Source organism: Gymnoscopelus microlampas (genome assembly GCF_963454915.1).
Source record: "Gymnoscopelus microlampas genome assembly, chromosome: 15".
NCBI lineage: Eukaryota > Metazoa > Chordata > Actinopteri > Myctophiformes > Myctophidae > Gymnoscopelus > Gymnoscopelus microlampas.
The window spans coordinates 35989734-36014913 of record NC_139952.1 but is presented as its reverse complement, the minus strand read 5'-3'; the positions used below and the strand labels follow the sequence as shown (position 1 = coordinate 36014913).

Below are 25180 nucleotides of genomic sequence, written 5' to 3'. Positions count from 1 at the left end.
CTGGGAGTGGGACATAAATGTATTGTTGCAGGCGATTAGGAAGAGCAAGTCAGAGAACTGTATGACGACTACTCTGTCAGACTGGACTTAATCGATTCCTCCCCCCTCCCCATCCAAATGAAACTGCAGGCAATCAGAGAATTGGCACTTTCAACGTCTTTTCTCAAATGTCCATTTGTCACAGAACACCCTCACAGAATAACAAGTCAGTGCATTTGGTGAGCCGTGCTCACCAAATGCCGTGCCATACTCTTTCAGCCCCTCAGAGATGGTGGTTTGGGGCGTACTGAACATAGAATGGGTTTACACCGCCACCAGAACCAGCCACCTTATCAATATGCTTAACACGGTCAGGGATCATCGTTGCCAGACATGGCCGTCTGGTGGATCTGGTCTCAGACAAGATCAGAGAAGTACAGGAAAGGACAACAAAAATGTATAAACACAGCACTGTAAAACTAGACTGGTTTAATCACAATGACACACATGCCAATTCACTGCAAGATATTCCAAATACCCCAGATATTGTGTTCATTAATGAAATAAGAAATTATATTTTTTCCTCTGTGTGTTAATAAGCCTGTGCAGCAGTTGTATCTGGTTTGACCGTATAATGTAACCTTCTTCTGATCAGTGTGTGGATCTATTTTCTAATTGTGTGTGTGTGTGTGTGTGTGTGTGTGTGTGTGTGTGTGTGTGTGTGTGTGTGTGTGTGTGTGTGTGTGTGTGTGTGTGTGTGTGTGTGTGTGTGTGTGTGTGTGTGTGTGTGTGTCTCTCTCTATCTGTGTAATCAAACAATTAAGACGAGGGTGTGCCCCTATGACTGTTTAACTATTAAACTATTACGTGTGTTTGTGGTACAATCATGGAGTAATTAAAAAAGATGTGTGTGTGTGTGTGTGTGTGTGTGTGTGTGTGTGTGTGTGTGTGTGTGTGTGTGTGTGTGTGTGTTATTTTGATGCAATCACACTGGAAGGTTGAATGGGTAGCCGCTAATGCTAATTACACTTTTGAGGTTGGTGTGTGTGTGTGTGTGTGTGTGTGTGTGTGTGTGTGTGTGTGTGTGAGAGAGAGAGAGATTTTCCCTGTGGCTTTGGGTGCGTGGTGGAGCTACAATTAGGATGTATAAAGCCAGATGTAGCCATCTTGTCTCCAGCAACCACTTGGATGATACAATCTATCTCTGTTATGCTACTTCCTGCATAAGTGAGGGCTTATAAAACCCTCAGAGTGAAATTACATCTCGTAGTGGTGGAAAAAGTAAACTTTTATTTTTTACTTAAGTAGAAGTATCAATACTGCAATGCAGAAACACTCTGTTAAAAGTAAAAGTCCGGTAATCAAAATGTACTTAAGTAAAAGTAGAAAAGTATTGGCATCAAAATATATTTAAAGTACCAAAAGTAAAAGTACTCATTGCGCAGAATGTCCCATTTCACAAGGTATCATATGTAGGAAATGTATTAAAATCTTATTTAAACTCTGACCGTGTAGATCGGGGGTTGCAGATTGGTAATCTGACTCAAGTACTGGGGTTGAGTACTTTGTCCACCTCTGCTCTTGTACGCCGCTGTGCATTTCCTCTGTAAATACACTGTCGCACAGCGAGAGCAGCACTCTAATAGTCTGTGTACAAACGTACTATAACACTGCACTCTTCTCTTGAGGGGCCTTTTAATGGAGAGTGTACCACCGAGTGCATTAGATTCATTTATAATATACGGACAACTTTAATAGTCCAAAACTACTTTGTCGAATCAGAAAGGCAAACAGTCATGCGGTTTGGAGCGCTGCGACTGCAGGGCGAATAAAATACTAATCGCATTCAGGTGAAGGCTATGCGAGTCGAGACCCCCACTGGAACATTTTGTTGTTATTGCCTTACGGTTGGAGCTGACCGTGTCGGTGTGTTTCTTTTCCCCCCGGTGTTCACGTTTCTCCCTCTCTGGGAGCACAGGGGACAATCGCATGGCCTCGCTTGAAAGATGTCTTTCATTTTCTGCTGCTCCTCCAACCTGGGACCAGCAGTCCATTAAAGAAGCAATACTTAAAACTGTTGCTTATGCACAGTGTTTGTTTTTGTGCTTTTTTTGCTGTTGTTGTTTAGGACTGAATATAAGCCAAAGAAGCAAATTATTATAAACAAGATTCAGGACAACGAAGAAAAAGAAAAAAGTTTTCATTGTTTCTTTTCTCCAATTTGCAAAAAAAGTTTTTTCGTTTTGAATGATTGATTGAATACTTTATTAACAGTTTGCAAAAAGTACAGAGGTACAGTTATACAATCATGCTGAAAGGATAACACAAAAATCCCTGAGGGCTTGCTTCCATTGTGGTCCCTGTAGTTCTATTATTACTTGTCAAAATGATGATTGATGGCCAATTTATACTTCGTCCTATGACGGCGCCACGGGCAGAAAATAGCCAATCTACAAGCTGACAACATACCACCTGTTCTGAGCTTGTAGATCGGCTATCAGAGCGTGACGTGCCGTTGACGAAGTATAAATCAGGCTACATACTGTAGGTACTGTTGCTCAGGGGCACTTCGGTGGTATCAGACGTCTGGCATCAAACACTGTCTGTACAAAAGACCCAACCGTTGTCTGCTGCACCTATAGCTGCCTTGCAGCCTTCATAACTTTGCAAACCTGCCTTCTTGTGTTTAAGAATACACATTATTTTGAGATTGCAATTAAGATCCACGTTGAACCTTCATCTCTGAATCAGACTGTCAGGGGAGAGTTCAGTTATCTGTGTTTTTGAGTCACATTGCCATATCAGGAGAGAGCAGCAACAAAGGGAAATATTGTGACAATTACCGTCTCCTCTGCTCTCCTTATCGTTTCCCCTGACTTAGGGTGCCGCCCAAAACTTTGCTTTTTTGTTTGTTTTGTCAGGGAAGATGAGGCGATTACCGGTACATTAACGTTCATTTCCTTTGCTGTCACTTTTCTAACAAGTCACGTCGTGACTCCTTTTAAACACTGATTATGAGACACTGAAATGTAAACTTTGTAAGAGCCCACTCTACTGTTGTTGTTGACTGAGGTCTGACTGACAATATTTGTGTATCTTTTATCATTCTTCATTTTGACTGTAAGTGATATTTTTTGGTTAACCTGGACCTGAGGCCGATTCTACAAATGTCTTCTAAATCCTAACAGTTTTCTTCTTAAAAAATGTTTCTATGTCAGTGGTTCTCTAACTTTTTCATGTCAAGGACCCCCAAAATTATATGCATTTGGCCGCAGACCCCCATTTCAAAATATGTTGTTCCAGGCACACAGAGAAGCAAAGGTTTGAGTAAAAAAAAATCGCTTTAAAAAAATGTATTCAAAGATTTGGACACATTTTTACGATTAAAAAAAATAGCAGATCTACAAGCTCATAGCATGGCACGAAATGACACGCTGAGCTTGTAGATCTGCTATTTTTTAATAGCCAAAGTATAAAACAATTGTTGTTATGGTTAAAATCTAAAGTGGGTTAAAACAAAATGTTTATTGTTAAAAGGTTAAAGATTTGGCATAGAGGGGGAAAAGGAGGGGGCAAAGTACAGACATACTGTATGGGGGACCCCTGTCAAGGAAGTACAGTATATATAGCATGGGTCTTCAACAGGGGGGTGAAGGACACATCGTAGTCCAGTCTAATAGATACAGTAAAGTGCTTTCCAGTTGTGAAGGACATACTGTCCAGTCCAGTTTATTACAAGGCTTGGTTGAATGCTTGATTCTGAATGGGTCGATCACTGAATTCAGCTGTGTGTTATTTCTGGATAATGACCGATGAGCTCCATAACAGACCTCTGTCTAATCAAAGGCTCAGAGCACCTGCTCATATCAACCTGTGCTGCTTGATTTTGTGCCGTATCCATGACAGCCATGTAAACAAACACACAATGTCATTTACAGCTAAACGTTGCTCTCAAGAATGTTTTTGAAAACATTTGAAGCGAGAAATAGACGATGCAATAATCAAAAGAAAAATCTATTTGATCAACACTTCCTTGTTTTCCGAGGCTACCGTGTCTGCCCAGCTCAACACTTATGGAATACTTTCTTTACTTTACTTTATTTGTTTATTTAGACAGGACAGAGCATATTAATGAACGTCACATGAACGTAAATACACCAGATTTAGCAAAGATGCTAATTTTCATCCGCAGTCCTCACACAAAACATACAGTAAAATCAAAAAACAGACAGACAAACGGTCATTGCCGTAAGCACGGAAATACTTCGTTTTGTTGTTACTTTTGGGTCAATTTATTAATTAATGTATTAAGTAGCTGTGTAATAAGCGGGATAATTGACGGGTAGCTGGTCATTATTGACCGGCTACCGATTAGGCACCTCGCTACGCATCAGTGCCTAATCACCCTTTCGGGATTTATTTATCAATAATGACCGGGTTGCCCGTCAATTATCCCTTGCTTAATAGATACAGTACAGTGCTTTCCAGTTGTGAAGGACATACCGTTGTCCAGTTTAATAGATACAGTACAGTGCTTTCCTGTTGTGAAGGACATACCGTAGTCCAGTTTAATAGATACAGTACAGGTGCTTTCGGGAGAATGTTTTGGTTCCGTTTGAGTGCCCTTTCGAAGGAGAAAGTTAACTCGATCAGAAACTTAGAGAATAAATAAATAAAAGTATTTTAGGAGGAAAATAAATGATCTTAACCACCGATTTGTTGACTAGACCGTGAAAAGGCGGTGATGAACTGGAATCTTAATTAGTAATGATTTTGTATTCAGCACCTTTTTTGAAAAGTAGTTGTAGGAGCCATGAATTGGTTTATTGTTATTATGATGTCTATGTTTGGTTATGTTTATTTATACTTGGTCAATGCCCTGTCACTGGTGTGTGTGTGAGTGGGCGATTGAGTGACGGGCATAGGGGAGGATACCTGGTTACCTCAAAAGGACCACCTGACCACCTGCTGAGAACAGACGGACAGAGAGAGGGGGTGTTTGGGAGCCTACTTTTTGTTGACTGCTTTATACCTTATTTTGCTTTATTGTTTGATTACTGTGATCGCCTTGCTATGAGTTTAAGCACCTTTAATGATGTTGTTTTTGTTGCTTTAATAAACCCCTTAAAACGTATCGTTTGGATCCAGTGAATCTCCTTTTGTTTGAAGCGCGTCACACAATAGAACTGGCCCATCTCGTCGCCTCTCGCGACTTATTTTAGTTTAGTTGTCCTGCAGTCGCATACAGTAGGTTTGTATTATTATGATCATTGTAGTATGGTTATTTTCCATTGGTGTAGTCCCTTCCATAGCTCAGTTGTTAGACTAGCCTATAGGGTTTAAGTGGTTAAACACAAAAAAAAACACCTTCTTCGGTGAGTCATAATGAGATGATCTTAGAGTGTACTTTATAGATAAACATATGCTGGTCACTGTCAGGTGAGACGCATACTATTTGACATGAATTCATATTTGACATCTTTTTGTCAGAAAATAATATGTACTGCCTGGTTGCCCATTGTGCAGCCCACTGAAGTCTGCTGGTTGCACAGAGAAAGGTAATTCAATCAGGCTGTCTGGAAATACTATTCATGAACAACATTATAATATGTCATTCCCCGAATGATATTTTGCCAACCTGAGCACCCAAATATTACTATAATGTAGGTATGCCGCGTTGTGTGCAACGATAGCCACAGCTATTTGGCTTGCCCACAGTTTACCGTGGTCCTTATCTCCTTGACTGAAATAAACCCCAAATGATGGACTTCTACATTAGCTACAATTGGCTTCTACATATGAGGACAAAAAGTATCACAGAATAAGTGCGAGACTTCAATTAACAGAGCTGCAAGTTGCGAACAACTCATTCTTGAAGGTTATGATGGGAGATGATCTTACTAAGATCTTATATTAAAGTGTATAGAACGTATCCACGAAATTACAGCATTCATTAGCCTTATTTTGTCATCTGAATTTATTCCCGACATGGCTTCTACTTATGAATAATAACTATAGGCCTAGTTATAATTAAAAATATTAATCTATAAACTGTGCAAAATCGATAGTCATGCAAGCTCAATACTTTCTATCTCAAAACCTATCGGCAAGTGTTCCCATTTCCCCATAATTCCAAATTATATTAACTAAATAAAAACACAAAGCACAGAGTGAGTCTACTTTGATGCTGTTGGGCAGGTTCAGGAGGTGGAGCGCCCGTCTAGAAACAGGAAGGTTCCCGGTTCGATCCCTGGCTATGTGCCCTTGGGTAAGATGGTGAACCCGGTGAGGGTTCTTTCCTGCACGGTTTGCTTCACTGTCGCTGTGTGAATGTGTGTGAGAGAATGGGTGAAGGTAAAACACATTGTAAAGGCGCTATAGAAATGCAAACCATTTACCAGGCTTTCAGTCCAGTCCTTGACCAAATAAGGCTATCTCTGATAAAGGCAAAACTGGGCAGAACTTTTTCCTTCCTTTCTCTCCTCCGGGTCTGGCTTCAATCCTCTGGCTCTAACAGTCGACTGGCTCCTCAGGTTTTAGGAGGAAGCGAGGTGAGGCGTTGACAAGAACATCAACACAGGATTATTTGGATTCATGTCTCTCTTTCTTCTTCACTGCCCGCTCTGCCTTTTATCTCTTCTCTTTGCTCTCGTGCCTTCACTCTCTCTCTTGTTCTTCCTTTGAAATCCCTGTCTCATACTGTATGTTCTCCCTGCCCCTCTCCCTCTCTCCCTCCCTCGCTCCCGTCCTCTCTCCCTATCTCCGTAGGACTTCTTCCTTCTACCCATCCCTTTCTGTACCTCCTTTCACATAAACTCTTCTATGTCCTCATTTCGCTCTCTCCCTCTCTCTCTCTCTCTCTCTCTCTCTCCCCTCTAATCTCCTCTATACGTACATGACACTAATGCAGAGAGCAGATAGAAGCCACTCTGCCTCTCTGCCTTTGACATTTATCACCCTCGGTGCTTTAATGCGAGCCCGGCTGTCTCAGTCGACAACCATGATGATGATGACAAGGGAGGAGAAGGAGGGTATGCGTGCGTGCGTGCATGTGTGTGTGGGCGTGTTTATGTGTGTGTGTGTGTGTGTGTGTGTGTGACATGCCTGGCCTATTTTCCGGTGAAGCATAGGCTGTCTCCCTGGCCTTTTTTTTTTTTTGCTTCCTTTTCCTCCCCTTTTTTTTCTGCTGAGAACTTGTTTTGGCAAAATCTGTTCCGGGAGCATAACAGTGTTTGCAAAGCAAGCGTTTGGGGCGGGGTGGGGTGGGCTGGTGGTGAGGGGTGGGTGGGGGTCGGTGTGCAGACGAGAATTGGGCTCTGACATTATTCTGAAGCGTCTGCTGAGTTTGTTGTTGTTGTTGTTGGGGGGGGGGGGGGGGGGGGTAGCAGGAGGAGGAGGAGGAGGCATGGGACAACCGTCGGTGCAGCTCAGATCCAGTTTTTAGGCGATGCCAGGCGATTGTCTCATGTCGGCGCTCCTTTCTAAAAGCTTAGTGCAGGGGTCTTCAACAGGGGGTCCGGGACCCCTAGGGGGTCTTCAGAGTTACTACTGGGCGGCCGCCCAATCTTTGTGTGATTGGATTAGATTTTATTTTTTTTACATTAACCACTTGAACCCTAGCATCCCTATTCTGAGGAGACCTTTAGCCAAAGAGGTTTGATGTAGAGGGAAAAATGAGCTGACCAAGTACAGAGTGAAAGGTTAAGATTACTAAGTATTGAGGTTTTGGTCTGAAAATACACATCAACATGAATATCCAACATACACTGATGACAATGCTGTCCATCTATGAAATCTATGAAAAAGCTTAATCTGCAACACAATTTTATACAATATGTAGTGGGGGTCCCTGCTTCAACTCAATCAGCCAAGGACATGTGTGTTTGGTGTGATGATTTTGTTTGCCTAGCCCTGCCAGTTCCTAAATCAACCAACAACCAACCAATAGGCAAGCTGCAAGCCAGGGTCAGAGTGCAGAGGGTTGCATACTATTGCATGAGAAAATCTCAAGTCACGATCATCCTGGCCCAAATAATTGTGATTCACTATATTATCCCGATAATCATCAAAATACGCTTCATAAACCCTCTAGACTTAGTAAACTGGACCTCCGTTGGCTCTGTACTTGGACCACGTTTTCCCTCTACACCAAATCGCTTTGCCAAAAAATAGCCGATCTACAAGCTCACAACGCCTCCCCTTGAGACGAGTTGTGTGCCTGTAGATCGGCAGTGTTTGGCTAATGTTCCCCCCAGAATATGGATGCTGGGGTTCAAGTGGTTAAAGTTACGTCCACAGAAAAGGGTGCACCTTCAGATGTTTTCATACTGTGACATATCTAGACAACAATATCAGTTCCTTTTTTGTACTGTAATTAGATAAAAATTTGTTATGAAAAGGTGACTATACAGGTAGCAGAATGTAATCGAAGAATAGTGAATAGTGAAGTAGTTTTACATACTATACTGTATTGACTGTATATAGTACAATATTGACCTATAAATTCACATTGTACTGTAAATGTCTTAGCATTCAAAACCAGCTCTATTTGCGATCCTCTGAAACACCTTCTACATTTAGATATGACATTTTATCTTGTTGATATAAGTATCCTTGTATGTGCTTATTCAGATGGGAATTGTGGCAGTGCATGGATTTAGCTGTTTTCCAACATTTACCATATATAAACAAATATGTTGTTTATGAGAATGCCAAATCATAACGGCACTGTCTTTTCCACATTATTTGAATTTCCATCATTTTTTTCTGTTGTCTTTAAAGCTTATAAAATGGCACTCTACTGGATTCGCTTTACTTACAAGTGTGTTCTGTTAAGAAACAAATATTGTTATTGCATCATACCATATATTTTTTGTGAACATCCTTTTTAGTGTCAGACTCAGACATTCACACGCAGACACTCAGCAGGTACAAGGAGATAGATAGAGAGAGAGAGAGAGAGAGAGAGAGAGAGAGAGAGAGAGAGAGAGAGAGAGAGAGAGAGAGAGAGAGAGAGAGAGAGAGAGAGAGAGAGAGAGAGAGAGAGAGAGAGAGAGAGAGAGAGAGAGAGAGAGAGAGAGAGAGAAATCCATTAATAAAAATAATCTACTTGTCAACCTGATCTCCAAGCATTCACATGGTTCAATTACTTACAGCTTTGGTTCTCAAAGTGGGGTCCTGGGACCCCCAGGTGTCCTTGGGGGTTCCAGGGGTTCCCCAGCTAAATGTGTTAATATGGCATCACACTCATTTTAACCACTTTAACCTTTTATACTTTGGATATTCAAAAATAGCAGATCTACAAGCTCATAGCGTGGCACCGAATTCCACACTACGAGCTTGTAGATCTGCTATTTTTGAAAAATCTTGAACATTTGTGCAAATCTTTGAATATATATATTTTTAAAGCAAACATTTGTAACTCAAATCTTTGCTTCTGGGGGTCCCTGGAACAAAATATTTTGAGATGGGTGTCCACGGCCAAATACATATAATTTTGGGGGTCCTTGACATGAAAGAGTTTGAGAACCACTGAGTTACAGTATTTGTTGTAAAAGCACAGTGAATTAATAGCATGTTTTGTTTTCAGATCACACTAGACAGCTTTTTCAAGTCACTTGCATGGATCAAAGTTCTCAGTCGCCCACGATTGATTTCAGTCATTTGGATTCCATAGAAGGCAGCATGTCTTCAATGGAAGCATGTTGCACAGCGAAAATAACCGATCTACAAGCTCTCAATGTGTCTGCGACGCATTGAGAGTTTGTAGATTATTTTAAGCATTTGCAGTGGTCAGACTAGCAATAATGTTCAGAAGCATCTTCCATAAAATCTTAACAGTCAGGATATTTCATACTTTTGTATAAAAGCTAAGGTTAAAGCCTCAATCTGTTGATTTATTCACCTGGTTGGCAGTATGAATGAATGAATGAGTTTTATTTCGAACATTGTTTAAAAAGAATATATATATAGAATACAAGACAGAAGAAAACAACAACAACAATGTCCGAAAAGGAGTAGGATGAAGTCTAAAACTCCTACCCCCTTTTTCAGTATGTAGAACAGCAGGAACAATTATTACTGGAACATCATCTTTTTACATATTGTGTTAAATGTTTAGGAATCAGTGCTGGTGTGGGGGGGCTCCTTTTCATACGGTTTCACAAATCGCATACAAACATTTTCAGTCGTGAGATTACATTTTGCTTTAATCCATGCACTTGCGAGGGTGTTCACACTCGTGTGAAGAAATTGAAGGATCATCCCGATTATGGAAATGCTGTCCTACCGCGATAACAGATGGAATCATTATATCCTCCCATCTCAGGGTGCAGAGCAAGAAACAGTAAGAAATTAAATATAAGGCAGGATCTGAGAAGGTGTAGAAGGGTTTTCTTCTTTGTAAATTAATCAGGACGACCGTCACAGTAGAATCATAAAAAAAGACCTGTAATTTGGTTCCATTTGTACATTCTCTGAGTTAAATTAACACTCAGGATTTTTCTGTGTTTCGTCCTAGACTGTGACACCACTGATTAATATTTGTTGATGGTGCTTAAGTCTTTTTTTCCCCTTCTTTTCTTTTTTACACAGCTTTGGACTGAAGCCAGACTGTAATGCTGTGAAATCCTCTGTACATTTCTCTTGCATGCAAACTCCAAATTTATTGAAAAATGGACAACCAGCCCTAATGGGCCTTTTGTAGGAGCATTGTTCATTACAGCCTTCAAGGAATAATAGATTTTTAACGACTTGATTAATAGAGGGAAAAGGGACGCTGGAAAACCTGCAGTGGCCCGCCATTACTCAGCTGTAAGAGAGTTTCTCATTCAGCCACTCGATAAAACGTCCCTTGCACCTTTAAATATAAACGGCCCGATAAATATAAATAAGGAATTTTTGGCCCACACGTTGTATTCCCACGTCTCTGAGCTTTTGTGTTTGTGTTTTTATAGTAGAGTAAGAAATCTAGGACAGCAAGTGCTGAATTCATAATCCACGATGCCTTCTGTCACCTAAATTGGACATCTCCAACCCGTGTCCCCTAATTTACACATCATATGCCGTCCCCGGAGCCCTGCCGCAGTCGCCCCAACCGTCTGTCTAACCCTGCCTGGCATGACCTTATCTTATCTCTATGTGAGAGTGTACTGGGAGAATATGAAGAGACAGTGATGTTGGTTTTTCCTCTCTCTCTCTCTCTCTCTCTCTCTCTCCTCTCCCCTCCTTTCTCCTTTCCCCACTCTAACTCTCTCTTCTCTTCATTCTCTTCTTCCACTTTTCTATTCCCAATGTGAACTCCTCTCCTCTCCTCTGCCCATACTCCTTGCTTTCCCTCTCCCTTTGCGAGGCCATTAGCATAAGGAATATGCTGTGAGTGTAGTTTATCATCTCTCATAGCGGGCTCTCTCGAACGCAGCATTTGCCTGCTGCTTTGACTATCAGATCTCACATTTGGCCGCGGCACACAGAGCCTTATCTGAAGTCCAGAGTAATTTCACTGAAAAAATGACATCCTCCTATTGAGGGCTGTCGAGGACGTGCGGTCCCCACCCCTGCTGCTTGTTTCAGCACTGCTCGCCGTGTCTGAATGGATTTTCACCGCAGTATTCTATTTATTTTTGTTTTTGGCAAGCACTGCCGACAAAAGACCCCACTTGATTTGCATAATGCGGGAAAGGGTTGGGGATGGTGAGGTGTTGGCAACATATATAATCCCCCGCCGCCCCCCCCCCTACACGTCACACACAGTTTTTACCTGACTCACGTACATTCGGTTGCCCTCTCCACACTCTGCAGGAATATCAACGTGCAGTCTGTACAGAGAGAAAAAAAGAGACAAAAATGTCCCTGTCGCTACTAGCCTCGGCTTTAACCATCCTCGGGACGGGACAGCTCGCTCGGCTCCTCCCTCCCCTCCACCCTGGCCCCGTTTGACACTCGTTTCCCCTCTATGGCGCAGTGAGCAAAATCCCTAAAACTCTTTGAACTGGCAGCTCTCTGTGTCATCTACCCCTGCAGCCAAATCCTTTTTGAAAAAATTAAACAAAACAAAAAACATGTCCTGTTGTGTGACTTGTGTGTCGCTGTGTGAGCGCTCTGCGTGTGTTTCCGATCGGTGAGATGTTTTGGACGTGATTTTGGACGTGGTCCCGGGCGTTTCAGCCAAGCTGACCGTTTTAGGAGGGAAACGGGGCGAAAAGCAGTCGAAGGCCAAGGTAAACGAGGCTGAGAGAAGGATAAAGGGATGAGGGGAGGTAATTGGGGGGGGGGGGGGGTAAAGAGAGTAGAGGGAGGTGGAATGGGTGCGGTGGGGTTTTGACAGATGAGCAGGCCGCTAAAAAGGCTTTTGGGTACAGAACATTGATCTGTTGGCACTTTGTTGGCTGTAGCTCGTTTCTCCACCAGTCTTTTTGCTACTTATCTTGTCCTTGTTCCAAGTAACCTCTCTGCCTGTCTGTCCTCCTCGCCTGTCCCTCTCTGTGCTGTGTCCGTCCGTTTGTCTATGCCTTGACCCTTCTGACCCATGGCAATGACAACACGGGGCAGAACAGAAAACCACCGCCGTCGCTGTTACCTTTTCCTCTTGCTTTTGCTGTTTTGTTTTTGTTTCAATCTTCAACTGAAACAAGAGTGCATACTAGGCAAACTGGGCTCACACCAAATATGAACTGCTGTTTTAGACCAAAGGACGTTTACAAGTAGTGAAGGCTTTGGCCCGGTTCTCAGATGGGGAAAGTCGACAAAAGCAAAAGTGCCGGCGCGGATATGACGTGCATACTGTACATGTGTAGAGTGGCTGGGCATTGCTGCTGCAACCTGGGCCTTTTGGAGAGAGAGAAAGAACTGAGTCCCGTTCACCCTGATCCCAGCTGTGACTGAGTGTGCCCTCACCAAGGGATCACACTAGTACACTTCACAAGAAGACTGCACACTTTAAAGAAGAAACATTACCACTGCTACTAACCACCATGCAAGACCTTCTGACAAAACTACCATTACCTTCTCCCTCCCCCACCCCCACACCACCTCCATTATGTCATCCCCTCCACATACACCCCCCACTCCCACCCCCCATCCCCCTCTACAGAGGCCTTGGCGGACCCCTCCAGTGCCGGCATGGTGGCGGGCGCCGTGATAGGCTCCCTCCTGGCCCTCTTGTCAGTCGTCGGGCTGGTCGCCGCGCTGCTCGCCCGCGGCCGGCGGCGGCAGCGCCGCGGCTACCCGGCCAACGGGGACTCGGTGACGTCGACGGGCAGCGGAGGAGGCGGGGGAGGGGCCGGCAGCGGCGGCCACAAAGCCCGCCTGCTGGGCTTTGCCGGTAGCCCCGGGGACAGTGGCAAAAACGGGACAGGGGGGTCCAGCGGCGGTGGTGGTGGCGGCGGCGGAGGCAACAACAACGGGCCCATCTACACGTACCGCGAGGGCTGCGACGCCACGGGGACGCTGACGGAGAAGGCCAACGACTACCACCACCCGCACCATCACCACCACCCGCACCACCTCCACTCGGTGGGCAGCAGCACCCCCACGGCCCACGACGTGCTGCTGGGCGGCGACGCGGCCGAGGCGGAGCGGCGGAGGAAGTTCAACGACAGCACCCTGGACGACAGCATGGAGGACGAGGAGGAGGACGAGGAGGAGCGCTATGACCGCTTCGGAGGAGGTGGGGGGAGTGGGAGCGGCGTGATGGCCCCGGGGAGTGGGAGCGGCGTGATGGCCCCGGCGGCGTACCACCTCCGACGGGGCCGCGGCGAGGAGCCCGAGGAGGAGGAGGTGGATGCGTACCTCGACGACGACATGGAGTCGCAGCGGGACGGCTCGGTCATCTCGCGGACTGCCATATACGTTTGAGGGCAGGAGGGGAGCGGAGGGGAGGGCAGGGGAGGAGAGAGAGAGCAAGGTGAGCATGTGGAGAGGGAGAGAGAGAGCAAAGGAGTTAAGTTAAGTTGCCCCTCCTCACTCCGAAGTTGAGCCCCCCAAATATCATCATCGGCCACATCAGCTGCCAACCCAGTATGTATTCACCTATAACATTCCAAGATGCCATCATCATCTCTGTTCTCCCTCTCTCTCTCTGACACGGACCACATGTTATGTATCGTTTTGTTTTTCAAAAAAAAAAAGAAAAGAGAAGTGACAGTGAACTTAAAAAAATGGAGAGGAAAGAAACTGTAAATGTTGCTTCAGTTCAGACGCGGATTGTTTGTTTGAAGTTGATGCAGGGTGGGACTTGTGGGATTGTGGTGATACTCGTGCACTGTGGCTGAATATTATGTGTTTTAAATGTATCTCATGGTGGAAAACTTGTATTCTTCTATGTGGGCCAAACAATAACTAGCTTAAAAAAAGTCATTGTAAAGCAGAAACAAACAAACAAAAAACTAAACTGTGTCTCTGATGCTGCTTACCGCTGTGATTTGCGTTGTTGTTGTTGTTCTTTTTTTAGTCTTGGCAACGTCATGTGATCATGTGATGAGTGGCTGCGTCACATTTTCTACTTTAAGAGAAAAGTGAAAGTGGAAGAAACCACAGACTTGTTTGAGACTTGAGCGTAAACTGAAGCACTATAAAAAAAAAAAGAAATACAAACTTGCCTTTCTGTTTTCAAAAAGAAAAGAAATGTCTTGTAATTCAACATTACACACAGGAAAACGTCAAATGCAGATGCTGCTGAATGCAGAGACCAACTGGGACGACAAAAAAAGAAAACAGACGATGACCCTGAATCACTTAAAATAGAGATGTTTGGGGGGGGGGGGGCTAAAGAGTCACTGTAGCAACAGCGATGGAGGAAGTAGGCCCAGTGGTGACTCTGTGCTCATACGGATGACTGCGGGATTGAACCACAAACCCCCATGTGACATTGCCAGGTGTTCTAATGGAGGGAGCTCAACCAAGCAAAGAGAATCAGAACAGACTTTTGTGGGTGGGGGGATCAAACCGTTTCTGCTAATGTGTGGCTGGCTGTGGTGTTAATGATGTATATCTTCATATATATATATATATATATATATATATATATATATATATATATATATATATATATATATATATATATATATATACAGTATATATATATGCAGGACTCTGTTTCTCGCTATAACTCAGTACCGCCATTGTTGTCACTCGACGCTGCAATTGTCATCGTTGCTGTTGTTGTTGTTACTGTTGTTTAATGGTGTTTTATCTCACCAAGAAAGAGAATCTGCAGGACCCTGGGGGGGAAGGGGGTTCATCATAGTCCCACATCGGGCTGGTAATGACTCATAATGGAGGGGAAAAAATCTGTTGATTCTTTGTTTTGTGGCTATTTTTCCTTTCCTTTTCTTCTCTCTATTGCTCTCATTCCATCTCTCTCTCTTTCTCCGTCTCTCTCTTATCTATCTCCCTCTCTCTCTACCTTGCCCTCTTTTTTCTCCACTTCTTTCCCCTAGGCTCTTTCTCCCATGTTCCTCTTGTTTGTCCCTTTTCTCGTTCTCTCCCTTTCATTTCGTTTATTCTCGCACTCACACTTTATGCACATTTGGGTTCTTTCCAGACGCTATACCCCCCCCCCCCCCCCGCCCCTCCACATCTATACAAATTACATCTCTCTCTCTTTCTCTCTCTCGCTCATCCATTCTTTGTTCACATAATGTGTGGCTTAGATGAGCCCCGTGATCGTTCTGTGTGCGGGGAGAGAAGGGAAAGAACACAGTTTGTGTTGCTATCTGGGTCGAAATACCGGAGGCTTTGTCAGAGGCCAGAGCACTCCGCATGTATTCACTATTACACAAAATCTGTCTTAGAATCGTCCCAATGTTCTGTGGAATGCTTCTGGATTGGGACTACTGGATTATTCTGTGTTTCGTATTCTGTTGTCAGATTTGTTTTTTTGTTTTCAGAGAAAGGACAATATTCAAGACGTGTTTCATCAGAGGATGAGAATGCAGTCTTAAGTGAATAGCTGTCAAATATTGTTTGTACAATAAATAAAAAAAAGTACATCATCACAAGTTATTTGATCTTGTGTGGTGTTGTCTTAAAAGCTTCATTTGTTTTACACACAAGTGGGTGGATCTGAACAAGTGCGTGAGACTGATAATAATACCCTTAGACAAGCTAGAGTTCACTCCACTTGTGTCAAGACAATAGCATGTCATCAAATAGAATTAGACGTTAATTTTCAATCATAACAATTTAGCCGATCCTACAGTATATCAGCTTTTCATTATGCAACACTCACATCAAGTTTAGATGACTTTGTCAGTGTAAGTTGTTTTCCTTCACCTCTCACAGTTTTGACGCACAGTGCTTGAGACATCCTTCTTCACAGTAATATACTTCAGCTTCCATCAACACTCATCTGCCGACCTCTTGTCGTTCCAGTGTCTGAAGAGCAAATATTAAACATACTGCTACAGGCTGTTGACAAGCCGTATCTGCTATTCACAGTGCATTTTAATGAGACGCTTTCATAAAGTTTCCATGCAACATTGGACAGCTTGCAAATTAAACCGTCCGTGTGAGCGAGAGACATTCATGCACTTTTACTTTAGAACACGCCATATACTGTGTATATATATATATATATATATATATATATATATATATATATATATATATATATATATATATATATATATATATATGGGGGGAGTCCTCCAGGACTAGGCCCTCTCCTTGTTTCCCTCGGCACCAAATCTCTTCGCCGAACGTAGCAGATCTACAAGCTCACATGAGCTTGTAGATCTGCTATTTCACTAAATGTTCGCCCCCAAAATAGGGTTCCTGTATTTAATATTATTTTTGCTCGCTTGCTTAATGGTATGAAGTGCCAAGTTCCCAGTACTCTTATGGGATTTCCGACGGGCTGCCACATGAAAATGGACCAGCTCCGAGGTGGATTATTTGTTCCCTTTCATTTGTCATCACTCCAATCCAGATCTTCTTTCCCAGTTCTGCTCTGGGCCCGTGAGCCAGAGAAGCCTCTTTCAAATCTCACACCGTTTTCAAACAACTTCAAAACAAAGCCAGCTTTTTTTGTATTCGTTGACTCTTTATGGAGCACAATGTTTTCATCCTACAACAGCAATTATTTTGCGCTCCAATTAAACCATCCAACACACATTTACACAGGCTTGCGTGGAAACAAGCTCAAAGGTTTTTATGTTTTCCTCTCACAAGTACATACCTTAGAACATTTGGGCACCATCGCAACTCTTGCAGCTTAATTAGTGCAACGACAACAAAAAAATATTGCAGTGTGTGCGTCTTGTCTTGCATAACTCATCACCATTTTCTTTTTACCAAGTCCATTTTCAATAAAAAACACATTTCTCGCCGGAAATGGGTGGTAATTAATTAAAGCAGCCAGTGTGTTAAGCTACACATAGCGGATATACCAACACCTTTTTCCTTTTCGACAGAAATCACACAATGAGAACGTTGAGCAGCAGCAGGGTCTGACATGTGCAAGATCTGTGGTGTGTGAATTCTCAATAGATCCTGTCCAAAGAATGGGATTTTCTATTCGGGATGGGCTTTTGTTCTGGGGATGGTTTTCAGTTGAAAGTGTTCATTTAAAGCTGCAATTCAGAACTTATTCAGAAGAAATAAAACATAATTTTAACCACTCTTTCACTAGTAAGAGACCACACCTCTACTTAAGTTTAACAATTTATTGAAACGTAACGAGATGCGACCTTCAATTGCTACTTCTATAAGACTTCTTCTATAGAAATTCTATAAGACTTGGGGACCCTTCTTGACATTATTTCCACAGCACACAAACATAACGGTTGGATGTCGTGTACACGATCTTGTTACCAGTGATGCCCAGGCATGCAAACAGCCCTGATGTGAAAAAGGTGACAACATGTTGTTTTCTTTCGGGTCAGGTGTCACACAATTGCCCTATTTGGGTTCAAAAAGGTGACTGTAGCTGAAAAGTGACACTTTTGCATGCCTGGATGCCTGAACTTAAAAATGATCCATTCTGCCTGTCGTCTGCTCTTTATTCCTGTTTTTTAATTTTAATTTGTTATATTTAGACAAATGTGCCACAGAATTGAGTTTTTTACTATAACCTTGGGAATCGGGGTAGGGTAGGGTGGGGGGATCAAACAGCTAAACTGCAGTTGTTGTGCCCAATTTTGTTTCTCAATTGTTATTTTTTTCACTATGAATGTTCAATCACTTCTGTCTGAAAAAGCATATCTGATCCCCCTGGGGAATATTCAAAAAATCGAATAAAATGATTTTGAAACATAATGAGATGAATGTGGAACGGGATGAGGAACCCAAGGTAGGGCGAGACTCAGGGTGGGGGTGTAGTCTCAGGAGCTGACAGCCATCGTTGCTATATTTTGGGAGAGCGGTCGGTCGTCTCTGCTCCGTCACTGCCCTGTCACTGCCCCCCTGGATTCCCAGGGAAACAGAGATATAGCCGATCTACAAGCGCAGTACTCACAACCCATGTTTGGTCTGTCGTGAAGCAGAACAAACAAGTCGAAGGAGAGATCTTAGGTGTATTTATAGAGCGTGCCAACGCGTCGTCACCATGGGGGGCGTTGGCATTGGGCGTGGTATTGGGCAATGTTAAGTCAACCTGTTTTTTACCCCTCAAAGATGTCCGCCGCTACCAAAAGTCACTTGTTGACGCCCCTTTCAGGAATTTTGGCACGCCCGATACTGCGGTTATTGGCTGTGGTGTTAATGATGTGATGAGTGGAGGCAGGTGTAGTAGATTGCGAAGCGATTAGAACGGGGAGTGGCTGTCATAAGCAGAGGGTGGTCTTTACTCCTGAACTTGCGTTGAACACAACTTCATATAGATTTTTTGTACAATATGCATGTAATTAGCAGTAGTTGGAGTTGATCTCATTATTCCTCCATTGAGAAAATGTACTGAAGACCCTGCTGTTGGGTAGAATACCGGTACTTACAGTTTGACAAGTAGACCTGCCTTGAGCTCATAACCGCAATATCTTCCCTGGATAAAGGGTGTTCTGCATCGTCCAACCACAGTTGTGTAGAAACTTCTACTGTTGGAGCAGCTGTACTGGAGCAAGTTAGGAGGGTTAGCTCATTGTTCAAAGGCACCTTTAAGTTTGTCTCAGAGCAGAACTCAACTCTGTTCCCACCAGGGGGGCTAGTCTGAAATGACATTTTCCAACTCCTGTGACAAACTATCCTTTTTAGAATGTCACAAGCTCTGGGGCGCCCCGCTGGCTCAGCTAGTTAGCATGCGTTTCACACATACCCTGATATGATCGCAAGATCATGGGTTCAAACCCGAGCTTGTGCCCATATCCCCTCTCTGTCCATGCTTCTACTTAATTTATACCGGAATGTTGTTGCCGTGTCCACATCCGATGTGTTTGTTTGCATATTCAGTGCCATGCACCGAAATGCGATGCATTGGTAGCTTGTAGATGAATCTGGCTTTCATTTACCCTGTCTCGCTCTTCTCTGCCTTCTAAATAAATCAGAAACGCCTTAGAAATGCACTTTAGAAAGTCTGACAACAACCTTGCTTGTCAAATGTCTTTCCGGCTCCAAAAGTGGCCACCATACTGCGCATGGTGAGGAATGTGAAAAGTCCCACATGCAGTGGACCCCTGGAAGACTTGTCCTTGCTGAGCCGGCAGGGTGTGTGACACTAATGCTAAACAAGGCATCCTTTACGAGGTCAGCCGGCAGTTGGCACTGTCAGATAGGGAGGGAGCGAGGGGTTGGAGTGGTGGTAGCTTGCCATCCCATCAATGAATAACAAATAGACAAGGGGGAGCTGTTAGCGATATACTGAGTTTTGGGAGAAATACGTGAAAATGAAAGGTGCTGCATAGACAAAGGGAAGACCCGGCTTCTGGAAATCCTGTAAATGTTTTAGCACTGAGCTTCAAGTTATAGAGACAGTTGGTGACAATTTGTTTCTTTCTGCCCAAGGGGCAAACCCCCCGGCGCTGGAATTGAAGCTCTCTTCCGGATTCTCTTACAGCATGCAGTTCATATTAATGGCCCAGCATATGGTGCTATTTCACCTTCTACCAGTCGCAATACAATATACTCTCCATAGAAGTGAACAAGGTTTTGGGCCGACTTTACACTTGATTTTATTATCTTAGTAAACATTTTCATAAACACTTCATGTTTTCAATCGCTAATTTAAAGTATTTTTTTAAAATCATCATGATATGCGTTTAGTAAATTATGGTCCCATTCATTTTTAAATTAATGATAAAGTAGGGTAAGTTTCTAGGACTTCTACTGGTTCTACCGAGTGAAGACCCTCCCTCGCTGCGGTTGCAGCCAATAGCAGTCGTTTCCAGTAGCATTTCGGGACCAGAAGTTCAAAGATGGCGGATTTCAATTCTTGTAAGTCTGTAGAAACCAATGGGGCTCGCGTGTCCCGAGGCGCATTGTGAGCTTGTAGATCTGCTATTTTCAAAAGATTTTTTCATACATTTTGAACTTGTGAAATGGGACATTCTGCACAATGAGTATACTTTTACTTTTGGTTTAAGTATATTTTGATGCCGATATTCTTGTATTTCTACATTGTGGTATTGATACTTTTACTTACGTAAAAAATGTGAGCACTTCTTCCCCCACTGGTGTGTATGTATGTTAGTGAGAGAAAGAGTGGGAGAGAGAGAGAGAGAGAGGGGGGAGGTAAGAAGGTAAGAGAGAGATCACAATAAGAGCTGGAGGCAGGACTCAAACCCTCCGAGGAATATTGTCTTTTTCGATGCCCCCAACCCGACCCACCTCCCCCCCTCCTCTGGTCCCCCCAGGGCTCGCTGACCGGCCGTTTCTGCCTGGCGACCGGTGACACCTCCTTTCAACCCAGCCAATTAGTGAGAAATCTCTGAGTGAAAGAAGAGGCAGACCTCTTCAGCGGTGTCTATCAGAAACAGATCTTTATAATGGCAGAGAAATATTCACCGGCACACCGGGGACCCTGGCACAGCTGCCAAATTGCATACATCCCTCTTCCTTTTCCATTTCCTTTCTCTTTGGTTCTCTATCACTCCCTTGTGTCTCTCTCTCTCTCTCTCTCTCTCTCTCTCTCTCTCTCTCTCTCTCTCTCTCTCTCTCTTATTTAAAGCACCCAGTACAGGCTGTCCTCTCTATGTTTAATTCAGCAGAAGGCATGAAAGTGTTCTGCATTATCTGTCTCTCTCTCTCGCCATCTCTCTCTCTCTCACTCTCTCTCTCTTTCCTGTGACGGAGAGAAGAGACTGCAGGAAGGAAGACAGCGAGATGAGATAAGGAGCCAGTGTGAGTGAGAAAGAAAGGGAAGGACGGTGATGGAGGAGAGTAGCAGATAAACAGAGAAGAGAAGATAGAGCGACACAACAAAAGAGACAAAAAAGCTGAGATGAGAGAGAGGACGTCTGTGTGAGGGCCACGGGGACAGATAGAAGACGCCTTTAGGAGAGGACGGTATAAGAAGAGAGAGAGGGGACAGTAAGAGAGTCAGGCGACAGAGTGAGCGAGAGAGGAAGGCAGCAGAGAAGACTGCTAGAGCTGTCTCTAGATCAGTTTCCCAAACGTGTCAGCTTGAGAGCCGAAAGATACATTTGGTGTCTCTCACCCAAACTTACCAAAAATCCATTGTGAATTAACCACTTAAGCCCTATTTGATTGTGTATGTTTGGAATTTCTGAACATTCTTTATATAAAAAAAAGAATATTTTGAAATAATAATCAATTACAATGGTAGGAAATGTAAAAGAAAAGAAGAAAATTACTTGCAACCAATGATACAATTGGATCCGCGCCCCAATTGCTCCAATTGCCAATTGTTTGGGAAGCTCTGCTCTAGATGATGGAGGCAGAGAGAGAATGAGAGGGAGGCAGAGAAGAGGCAGACAGATTTGGTTCCATGCAGAGTGCTGTCTTGGCTGCGCGTTAATCCACGTAAAAGGCATCTCGCCTCTAGTCTGGGACCAACTAGAGAACAGCAGACAGGCATGCATGCAAGTTACCTCCCCTGACGCCACTTACATGAGGTGTCATTGTAACCCCGTGACCAATCTACTTAGCATGCCCCTCCTCTCTCTCTCTCTCTCTCTCTCTCTCTCTCTCTCTCTCTCTCTCTCTCTCTCTCTCTCTCTCTCTCTCTCTCTCTCTCTCTTCCTTCCATCCTCCTCCCCCTCACTACGCCGTGACATCCATTCGGAAGGGATCAGAAAGAAACCGCTGCCGTATGTTTACATTTGGACATAAGTACGCATGCGAACACCAAGTACTTAGGACTGTGTGGTCCGGTTAGAATTGCACTCATCCCTTCAAATTCTGTTGCTTTTCAAAGGAAAGGTTCTGGTTTCAACTCTTGAGAGTTACAGTGGTCTCCTAGTGGTTCGGCGTTATCGCCAAAAAGTTACTTGGTAGTGCCCAACGGTACCCTTCTCAGCCACGCCCCCAGATTCTCAGCCGCGCCCCTAGATATATTTTATTTTATTTTGATGTGCAGTGTGGCCATTCAGCCACGGGGTGGCGCGTGGTGAGCTAAGATCTGCTAATTGTGAAAGATTTAATGTAACTTTAATGGAAAGTTAAAAGGTTAACATTGAGGATTATACTGTGCACACGTACAGTACTTGTCTCCTCTTCGTCGATCGACCTAAACAGCCGAGGGAAATTAAGTTGGACAGTTACAGTGCTGAATATATTGGCTTCATTCTCCGGGACCGGGCTATTGGGAGGTGGACTCTGTTTTTTGAGGCTGTAAACAACTTAATAGAATGACCCTGGAACAGCAGTCAAGAGCATGACTGAAGTTCATGCCTCATGCTTTCTCTCTCAGCTACAGATTATTGAGGAGAATGCTCTACTAAAGTGCTTGGTCCTTTTCAAGGCCACCAGACGGCTATTTTGCCCTCATCTTGACCTTTTATTGAACTTGTTAACTTTTGAGTTTTTACTGTGCTCACAGTATGAATAGTGTTCAGCAGTGCTGCTTATCTCTCCTATCATAATTTTTTCCCTTCTTTTTTACTGCAGTGCAGCGTTAGTGTACTGTACGTTGCAAACTGAACCTAGCACCTCTCTGACGATGGAGCTTTTCACGCTGAGAGAGTGGAAATTTAATTAAGACGTGTTTTATAAGGTTGTATATGTGATTTTTTAATATACTGTAAGTGTTAAAGTGACGCTGTAAGTCACACTGTAACATTTTCAATTAAACAAAAGTTAGTTCTGATATATTTCTTTCGCTGGTATACTGTATTTTTCACAATAACCAGTCCACATGAATGTGTTTTTGACTTCTCTAAACACAATTTTTTGTCACGAGATTGTTTGCCCCCGGCACTCATCGGAAGACGCATTTGCACACCGAAAATAGCTGATCTACATGCTCAGCAGATCTACAAGCTTGAGAGCTTGTAGATCTGCTATTTTGGGGTGCGCGGCCATCGTATGACGGAGCTTGGATTAAGCATTAGAACTTTGGGGAGTTGGGGAGGTAACTGGAAGGCCCCCAGCGGTTCTTCTATTCGTTTTACTGAGGTTATGGTTAGGAATAAGTTTAGGCATAGTTTTACTGAGGTTAAGTTTAGGAATTAGGTTAGGTTTAGGTATAGTTTTACTGAGGTTAAGTTTAGGAATTAGGTTAGGTTTAGGCATAGTTTTACTGAGGTTACGTTTAGGAATAAGGTTCGTTTTAGCCATAGTTTTACTCAGGTACCTGGTGGTGACCGTTCCGAGGTCGCCGGAGCGAGCGTGTTTTGGGGCGAGCCTTCTTGTCGTCTGAATTACCCCTATCATTCACCTACAACTGCGAGTCCAAAGACATTATCTTCGCTGCTCCACTTTACAATATCCATGTGTTCTGAAACCCGCGGGTATAGGGCACGTGTTCTGGTGGACAGGAGCCTGCTGTCTGTCTGTCCACAGCGATCTGCCAAACTGGCAACCAGCAGTAGAACCCCCTTCCCGCCCACAACGTGAGCTATATAAAGTCTCTCTATCATCTTAATGTGGAGTTAGAGTGAGACAGCAGAAGGTATTGGTGAAGTCTCTCTATCATCTTAATGTGGAGGGAGAGTGAGACAGCAGAAGGTATCGCCCGCAGAAGGCGGGCGTCATTCCAAAAGCGCTAACGTTACTTATTAGATTTTTCGAGGAAGTGAGAGAAGGTTGCCTGAGAGATTGATCGATGCTTCCCTTTTTTTCTATGCTGCGGCAAAAGTTCTTTAAAAGAAAGTTATTCGCTGTTTGTTCTCATATATTGTCTCCCTCAGGGCCATGTTGTACAGTATTCATAGGACACCCACGCCAGTTGGGGCCTCGAGTGCACAAAAGTCCTTTGAGGCCGGTCTAGAGCATGCCTTTTATACTTTTTTCAGCTCAAGACCTAAAAGAGAAATTTGGTGTCTCCCTGCCTGGGACCCAAATGTATAAAAATACATTAAAATACATACAACCACTTAACTCTATTTCAAAACTAGTGAAAAAAATAGGCGATCTACAAACTCACACGTGTCGCATCGCATCGCATTTAGGTAAAAAAACTAAACGGAATATATAGGTTAATAAAAACTGGATATATACTCACAACCCATAAAAACGCGGCCAGTGCCTTTTATACACGTAGTTGTGTCGATGTCGTGAAGTCGACCGCTGTGATGCTTACAGGAATAGGCTTTATTTGGACATCTATAATGTTTACACAGTAAAATCCTCAGCCTTAAAGATGCAATCTGTAATTTTTATGTGATACGTGGAATTCGAAACCCTGGACCAAATTTCTACCACCAATCCAAGAGGCAATGTCGCATTCATCATGAGCTTCAGGCAGCACTACTTGTTAACCAGTAGGTGTGCTGCCCGACGCCAAGGTCTACATTTCTCTACAATACAGATTGTAGAGTACGTTTACGTTTTCATTCGTTAAAATAAGTTCTACGTTGCAGCTTTAATCTGACTCCACCAAATGGACCCGTTATATTTCATAACACTCTTGGAGTTACAAATGGATAACAATGTAGGCATTTAGCAGACACTCTTTATCCAGAGCGACTTACAATAAGCAAAGTAAACACATACAGTACAGCAAATGCAGAGAGACAGTGCATAGTGCCTCTGTAAACTAGGATCACAGCAGATAAACCAAGAACGTAGCATCTGTCTATATCAGGGGTCTTCAACAGGGAGTCTGGGACCCCTCGGAGGTATTCAGAGTTACCACAGGGGGGCCACCAAGTGT

At 43.5% G+C, this 25180-nt stretch overlaps 1 protein-coding gene across 2 annotated transcripts in view; it reads left to right on the top strand.

Annotated features, from left to right (window-relative positions):
* pvrl2l (PVR cell adhesion molecule related 2 like) overlaps positions 1-25180 on the top strand; it is a gene marked incomplete at its 3' end in the record, with an annotated part of 373936 nt that overhangs the window by 191625 nt on the left and 157131 nt on the right. Inside the window, exon 7 of one of the 2 annotated variants that reach the window (XM_084081054.1) lies at positions 13070-13833. The exons of the other annotated variant lie outside the window; for it this stretch is intronic. Coding sequence (XP_083937180.1) covers positions 13070-13833 — 764 coding nt within the window. Of the gene's footprint in view, positions 1-13069; positions 13834-25180 lie in introns of those variants that run through there. 2 annotated transcript variants of the gene reach the window in all.